General features: G+C 44.5%; 1 protein-coding gene across 1 annotated transcript; it reads left to right on the top strand.

Annotated features, from left to right (window-relative positions):
* Window positions 1–1462: 1462 nt before the first annotated feature.
* On the top strand, window positions 1463–4989 carry LOC148048770 (uncharacterized). The gene is made up of 3 exons (XM_087703457.1): window positions 1463–1891; window positions 3701–3865; window positions 4751–4989. Exons 1-3 carry the CDS (start codon window positions 1463–1465, stop codon window positions 4808–4810), a joined length of 654 nt encoding a protein of 217 aa, XP_087559583.1. The 3' UTR covers window positions 4811–4989.
* The last annotated feature ends 2884 nt before the right edge of the window (window positions 4990–7873 follow it).

Genomic DNA, 7873 nt, shown 5'->3' with positions numbered 1-7873 from the left:
CAAGCAGCCACCTTTAGCGCATGTTTTTTTTAAAAAGGAGCCAAAGATGATAAGAATAATGATAAAGAAAGTCAAGGCCAAACAATGAACAAGGGCCTTTACTTCTGAAAGAGACCCCCTTCACCTGAGTTTGACTTGGCAAAGATTTGGCCAGAGCAATTTTAAGCGCAGGAGAGATAATAACGCATGCACAAATATGCCAACTGGCCAAAAATAATCTCCTGTGATATGGGAAAACATTCGATTATTCTCCAAAAGAATCATTGATTGTCCTCCATCTTTTACAGGTGAAAAGACACCTGTAAAAATCCCTGCTTAAGATGTCTATTCCATGTGTGTCTCTCTTTCTTTCTCTGTCTCGCCCACTCTCTCCCTCCTCCTCTCCCCCTTTCCCTCTCTCACCTTCCCTTTCTCTCTCTCCCACTCTTTTTCCCCGCCTCTCTCCCTCTCTTTCTTCCTCTCTCTCCCGCCTCTCTTCCTTCCTCTCCCTCTCTTTCTCCCTCTATCTCTTTCCTTCTGTCTTTCTTTCTCTCTCTCCACCTTTTTCCCACTTCTCTCTTCCTCTTTCTTTCTCTCTCCCCGCTCTCTCTTTCTCCCTCTCTCTCTCTCCCTCCCTCTCTTTCCTTCTCTCTCTCTCTATTTCTTTCTCTCTCCCCCCTCTTTCTCCCCCCCCTCTCTCCCTCTCTCCCTTTTAATCCCTTTTCCCAACTATTTCATCTTCCAGAGGGGACAGGAAAAAAAAAAAGTCTAAACTTCATTTCTCTTTGTTGCTCTTTTTCGGCAAGGAAAAAACCCCAAGAAGTGCCGAGAAGTTTCTTTGCGAGGACAATGTACTGCTCTCAAAAACTTTAGGTGGCTGTGGAGGGGCGTGATAGCATTTGACCTACATCCCAAAAGGAACAGCTACGTCACCATTTATTTATTTATTTTTAAAAAGGCCATTTTGGGGTCAAAAATGCCAAATTTATTTATTTCTTAAACTTCTCATATAAAGTGAGGGGGGACATCCTAGAAGGATTGCTTTGGCGGTATCTAAAACCCTTAAATCAGTCTGATGGGAGCAGTCAAGTGAAGTCGACTCATCTCCTTTGTGTGTTCGAATGAATATATTTGAATTTTGGCTTAAGCCCAGGGGTAAAAAATGTGAGGATTGGGTTTTGAAAGCTGGTTCCTACCCGAAGACCTCAATTGTGGGGTCAGAGCCATGCCCGTGGACGGGGATTGGACCAAGGAAAGAGAATGTCATGACCAACCGAAGCCTTCTTTTAAGGGAGTGGCATTTGATTGTCTGGCTTGGGATGCCGTCACCAAAGGACCGTTTCCCCTTTTGGGGATGTGTCTCAAGGGAGGCGGAGCTGTCTCAACCTGGGGGGGTGGAGCCACTGAACCTATATCAGTCGGTGCCCCACACCCCCAGCCCGCCCATTGCTGCCCAAGGAGTTGTAGTGTTGACTCTGGCATCATGGGAGGCTGCTGGCTGTTCGTCTTTGCTTCCTGCCTACTTGTCCAAAGTCTTTCGGCAGAAGGTTCGGTGAAAGCCAACTCAACTTCTGCGGTCAAAGACAACTCAACCTCGGCGGTCAACGACAACTCAACCTCGGCGGTCAAAGACAACTCAACCTCGGCGGTCAAAGACAACTCAACTTCTGCGGTCAAAGACAACTCAACCTCTGCGGTCAAAGACAACTCAACTTCTGCGGTTGCAGTCAACTCAACCTCGGCGGTGAACCCAGACGAAGAGCTGGAGAAAGAGGTTGTGCGACGGATCGCTTCCCTGCGGGAAATGGGGCAGGATGACATTAACAGCTTCGTCGACCTGGCCTTGCATGATCATAACATGGAGGAAGCCTCCCTTTCCACAACCTTGAAGGACACAACTGTGACAGTCAAGGTAAGGAGCGTCTCGAAGCCTCTGAGATGGTCTCCATCTGACGATGGTTTCGGGGAGGATTGTAGCCATCGGGCCATTTAGCACCCTCTTTGCCCCATAGGAAGGTCGGATGGTAGTTCCCATAATTCCCGTCCTTGTCGGTCACAGAATTAGAAACCCTGCAGCCCAACCAATTGAGGAACACTATCATGTCCATTCGTCTAGGAGATGGTTTCCTATATACCAGTAATGGCAAACCTTTTCGGCAATGAGTGCATTTACATGTGCCGGAGCAAACCCAAAGACCAGCTGGCAAGCACGCATACGCCTGTTTTTTTTTTGGCCATTTGGGGGGCTGTTTTCAGGCCATTTGGGGGCATTTTCAGGCTGTTTATCAGGCCCAAAACAGCCTGAAAATGGCCCGGGAAGTGGTCCAAAAAACAGCCTGCAAAAAACATTCTCAAAATGGCCGCAAAACAGCCTTTTGGGGGGCATTTTTGGGCCGTTTTCTGGTGCTCCGATGCCCGTGAAGACCAGCTGGTGATGGCATGCGTGCCCACAGAGAGAACTCTGCATGTCACCTCTGGCACGCTTGCCATAGGTTTATCATCACAGCTATATACCCTGCATCTAGGCACATGTAGAAAGGCAAAAGACTACTGGCGAAAGATTCAAATGTGGTTGGAAGAAATGACCGGGCAGAAATTGGAATTTTAAACCGGAACTATTCTTATTAGGAATTATAAAAGAAGGTCAAAGGAAAGGGTTCAATATTGAACATTACGTATTGTAACGGCAGCCAGAATAGTTTATGCCCAACAATGGAAGAGTGAGAACATACCTCTAGAAAAGAGAAATAATAAAGAAAGTATTAGATTGGGCAAAATGTGATAGACTAAACGTTGGAATTAAAAAACAAGGGAGAGACAGAATACTATGAGATTTGGAATAGATTTTACCAGTGGTTGGATTTGAGGAATAGAAATCAGAACGGAAAAGAACAAGGATGTATAGATCAAAAAATGTAATTATATATATATATATATATATATATATATATATATATATATATATATATATATATATATATATATATATATATATATATATATATATATATATATATATATATATTATATTTATGCTGATAAATAAATAAAGGGAGACTAGTATAGATCTATTTCAAGCTATTTAGCTCTCATCAGCTAGCCACACCCTTACTGGGAATCGAACCTGTGCTAGCTGATGAGAGCTAAATAGCTTGAAATAGATCTATACTAGTCTCCCTTTATTTATTTATCAGCATAAATATAACAAATATAACAAAAAGGCAACAGTAAAAAAATATTGGGTTTCTGTCTGGATGGTCTCTTGTGACGAGCCGAAGACAGAGAGTGGAAGTGTGACCTTCCTCCCATATTTGGGCATACCAGGGGTTGTGACTTTATATATATATATATACACATATACATATACATATACATATATATTATTTAAATGCAACATTAATAAGGGGTTAAGTATGTGTATATAATTAGTAATGTATGCAGAATGCATAAGATATTCGTGTTATACTTTAGTTTTGTATGGCGGAAATGACACCAAGACGGTTGCACCATGTCCAACATTTATTTTTAACAAGAAAGTTTTTTTTTTAAAAAAGAAAAACACTTTTCACACGCTAAGAGGCGTTTAATTTCCAACTTGGAAGGGCGTGGTCAAAGCAGCCAAGATGGTGGCTGGGATCTCACCCTCACGGGTGCCATCTTGACTTTTTTGACCTCTTTGGGGAGCATCTCCCAGTCAAAACACCCCTGATTGTTTTCCTAGAAAGCCATTGGAACCATGGTGTACCTGCGGATGACTTTTGAAAAGACCAACTGCAGCAGAAAAGAAATGAATAATCGCAGCCTTTTTAGGATCTTGAGACTCCCCGACGGTGAAAAAGAAAAATCCCCGAAATATTGCGGGCCGCTTGCCGGTCAGGACAAGGAGGTGAGGAAAGAGGGCTTGGTCTTTAAATTGGGCTGGATGGGAACCCCAAGCTGGGGAAAATCAGCAGGGGATTCTTAGGAGTGATTCCTTCCAGCGCCAGGATCCCCAGCAAACAGATTCATTTTTAATTATATCTTAGATATTTTAATGTCCTGCAGCTTTATTGTTTTGCTAAATGACTTAAGGCAGGAACGTATCTAATAGTCCTTCTATCTGAGAGAGAGAGAGAGGGAGGGGGGGAGGGAGGGAGAGGGAGAGGGAGAGGGAGAGGGAGAGGGAGAGGGAGGGAGGGAGGGAGGGAGGGAGGGAGAGAGAGAGAGAGAGAGAGAGAGAGAGAGAGAGAGAGAGAGAGAGAGAGAGAGAGAGAGAGAGAGAGAGAGAGAGAGAGAGAGAGAGAATTTTCACTTAAAAACCATGGCAAGAAAGGTAGCAAATCTCACTTGACAACTATCTTGCTTAGCAACAGAAATTTTGGGCCCAATTGTGGTTGTAAGTCTGAGGACTACTTGTAATGTACAGAAATGCATTCGATTAGAGAAACCAGGTTCCAAATACATTGAGCAGCATGTTTAAAATGACTCTTGCTCACCATTTTTTTTTGGGGGGGGGGGGGACCCATTGGAGACTGTCAAGAAAAAAATGGGCGTTTATTTTTCCAGAATTGCTTAAATCCCCCCTGCCTTGAGTTTTGATTCCACTATCATGACCCCCTTACAATCAGAGATGGAAGGGACAAACCTCCTGTGTTTCTATGTTTCCAGGCAAGACTTGACATTTATTTTACTTTAAAGCCCATGGCAATTGTGATGGGAAATTTTTTACTTGCACTTCAAACTTTCTAACTTGGGTCTTCCTCCCCACCTCCCTCTCCCGTTCTGTTTTCAGCAACTGGACTGCAAATTTGACATTTTAAAAAGCGAAAGGTTTACGGCGAGGCTGTCGTGAGCCATGACTGCAAGCCGGTTAGAGTGATCGATAGGAATATTTTTGAGGATATGAAAGCCTAAGTGAATTCGATGAAGCAAGCAGAAAGGAGATGCCTGCTGTTGCCCCCCCCTGCCCACCTCACACGCTAGAATCGCTGGTAGCCCTCTCTTGCCCCCCCCTGTCCTGAAATAGAATAAAATAAAAGCTTTGCGCTGTGTCTGACCCGCTGCTTCTCTCGTCTTTGCTCCTTGCAAGCTTCTATTTCTTTCCCAACTTTTGCAACTGCGGGAGAGGTCAACAGACCCTCAAACAAGACCCTGCAAGTGACTGGAGAGCATCTGTTCGCCCTTAACGCCAGGGGTTCAATGGGGTGGGTACACTGTGGGACTCCCAACAACGAAGGGATTAAATTTAGACCCACACTGACCCAGCTGTGCAAGTTAGTCCTGCGATGGGGGTCTCTTCCACCCAGTCAATCAAACCCTTCTCACCCTTGCAATTTTCCAAGGGAAAAAAAAAGTGATAAGAGCTGAAAAACAAAATAATCGAGATGATGCGTTATAGGTTGCCCTCGATTCATTTGTCGGCCGTCCCAACTCGGAAAGTTAGAAAGTTAGAAAGGAAAGACTCTCGACTCCATTCTTAATGAAAGTTTCATTCTCACCTAGGAGAATGAAATATTTTGAGAAATATTAAAAAGGCAGAATATTATATTTTCCTGGATGAGAAATGGAGAAGCATGCTGTTGGACAGCAGACCCCACAGCAGATGTCAGCACTTAAAGAGATAAAGAAATAGATAGGTCTATTCATAAGCAAAAATTTCCCTACAGCAAGGTCTAAACCAGTGTTTCTCAACCTTGTTGACTTTAAGTCCTGTGGACTTCAACTCCCAGAATCCCCCAGCCAGCTGTGCTGGCTGGGGGATTCTGGGAGTTGAAGTCCATAGGACTTAAAGTCAACAAGGTTGAGAAACACTGGTCTAAACAGAGGTAGGATTAGCCCTCAACCACAATAGGAATTGTCCAACAATCAAACTTCATTGCATCATCCAAACTTCAACCAAACTTAGCTCAGACAAACATGGCCTCTACATGGCTCCATGGGAGTCTGACAGCAGCAAATAGAATACATGTCCTTGCACAGGAACAGGAAGTTCAAGGGCAAAGCCCAAGAGAAGGTATGAAAACCCTGCACTCTCAACTCCATATGGTCCGCAGCCCAGAACCCATGTGGCTCTGCTTCATCATTAAACCTTCTTTCCAATCAATCTCCATGTTTGCAGTGTCTTTCTCCCGGCTTGGAGAAGAACCAGATGGATATTTCTTCCAACAGTACACTTTACTAAAGGCAAGTGGTGACAGCGCTCACTCACAATTGTAAGTAAGGAAAGTAAGTGAATATCACCTCAGGATTCAACCTAGAAATAAGGAGGAATTTCCTGACAGAGAGAGCAATCAACCCATGGAACAGAAGTTGCCTTCGGGAGTTGTGGGAGCTTCATCCCTGGAGGCTTTCAAGAAGAGATTGGACTGTCGTATGTCAGAAATGGTGTAGCATAGTGGTGAAATTTGAATTTTTTTACTACCAGTTCTGTGGATATGGCTTGGTGGGCATAGCAGTGGAAGGATACTGCAAAATCCCCACTCCTGGGGGAAGGATACTGCAAATCCCCATTCCCTCCCCATTCCTGGGGGAAGGATACTGCAAAATTCCCATTCCCTTCCCATTCCTAGAGGAAGGATATTGCAAATCCCAATTCTCTCCCCACTCCTGGGGGAAGGATACTGCAAATCCCCATTCCCTCCCCATTCCTGGGGGAAGGATACTGCAAAATCCTCATTCTCTCCCCACTCCTAGGGGAAGGATACTGCAAATCCCCATTCCCTCCCCATTCCTGGGGGAAGGATACTGCAAAATTCCCATTCCCTCCCCATTCCTGGGGGAAGGATACTGCAAATCCCCATTCCCTCCCCATTCCTGGGGGAAGGATACTGCAAAATTCCCATTCCCTCCCCATTCCTAGAGGAAGGATATTGCAAATCCCAATTCTCTTCCCACTCCTGGGGGAAGGATACTGCAAATCCCCATTCCCTCCCCATTCCTGGGGGAAGGATACTGCAAAATCCTCATTCTCTCCCCACTCCTAGGGGAAGGATACTGCAAATCCCCATTCCCTCCCCATTCCTGGGGGAAGGATACTGCAAAATTCCCATTCCCTCCCCATTCCTAGAGGAAGGATATTGCAAATCCCAATTCCCTCCCCACTCCCGGGGGGAGGATACTGCAAAATTCCCATTCCCTCCCCACTCCTGGGGGAAGGATACTGCAAAATATCCATTCCATCCCCACTCCTGGGGGAGGATACTGCAAAATATCCATTCCCATCCCACTCCTGGGGAAAGATACTGCGAAATATTTGCCAGTTCTCCGAACTATTCAAAATTTCCGATACCAGTTCTCCAGAACCTGTCAGAGCCTGCTGAATTTCACCCTGGTGTAGTGTCTCCTGCTTGGGAGTGGGGTTGGACTAGATGACCTATAAGGTCCCTTCCAACTCTGTTAATCTGTTAATACACTACAAGTAGTCCTTAATATACAGTTGTTCATTTAGTGACTGTTCAAAGTTACAGCAGCACCAAAAAAAAGTGACTTGTGACAATTTCTCACACTTACGGACATTGCAGGCATCTCCATGGTCATGCGATCAAAATCCGGATGCTTAACAATTGACTCCTATTTATGACGATTGTTGTGTCCTGGAATCATGCGATCCTCTTTTGCGACCTGACAAGGGACATCAGTGGGGAAGCCAGATTCGCTTAACGACAGTGTTATTAACTGAACAACTTCAGGGATTCCCTTAACAACGGTGGGGAGCAAGGTTGTAAAACGGGGCAAAAATCACATAAAATTGCAAAGGAAATTTTGGGACCAAAAGACTCAGCAGGAAAAAAAAACTCTGCATATGCAGTTTACATATCCTGATATACATTTAATCTGTTGGTCTGAAAAGTCAGTAAAAACAATCCAATTTTTGCCCCCACCGGGGTTTTATTTATTAAATTTTAAGAGGAGAATC

Source organism: Thamnophis sirtalis, unplaced genomic scaffold (assembly GCF_051295495.1).
Source record: "Thamnophis sirtalis isolate CommonGarterSnake01/CBP01778 unplaced genomic scaffold, rThaSir2_p1.2 scaffold_2, whole genome shotgun sequence".
In the NCBI taxonomy this organism is placed as follows: domain Eukaryota; kingdom Metazoa; phylum Chordata; class Lepidosauria; order Squamata; family Natricidae; genus Thamnophis; species Thamnophis sirtalis.
Note: the sequence above shows the minus strand (reverse complement) of the source record. Positions and strands in the feature narration are given on the sequence as shown.

Coding starts and splice junctions, on each gene's coding strand:
- LOC148048770 (XM_087703457.1), top strand. CDS start 1,463: ATGGGAGGCTGCTGGCTGTTCGTCTTTGCTTCCTGCCTACTTGTCCAA. Junction 1,892..3,700: donor ACACAACTGTGACAGTCAAG/GTAAGGAGCGTC, acceptor TTGTTTTCCTAG/AAAGCCATTGGAACCATGGT. Junction 3,866..4,750: donor TTGCCGGTCAGGACAAGGAG/GTGAGGAAAGAG, acceptor TTCTGTTTTCAG/CAACTGGACTGCAAATTTGA.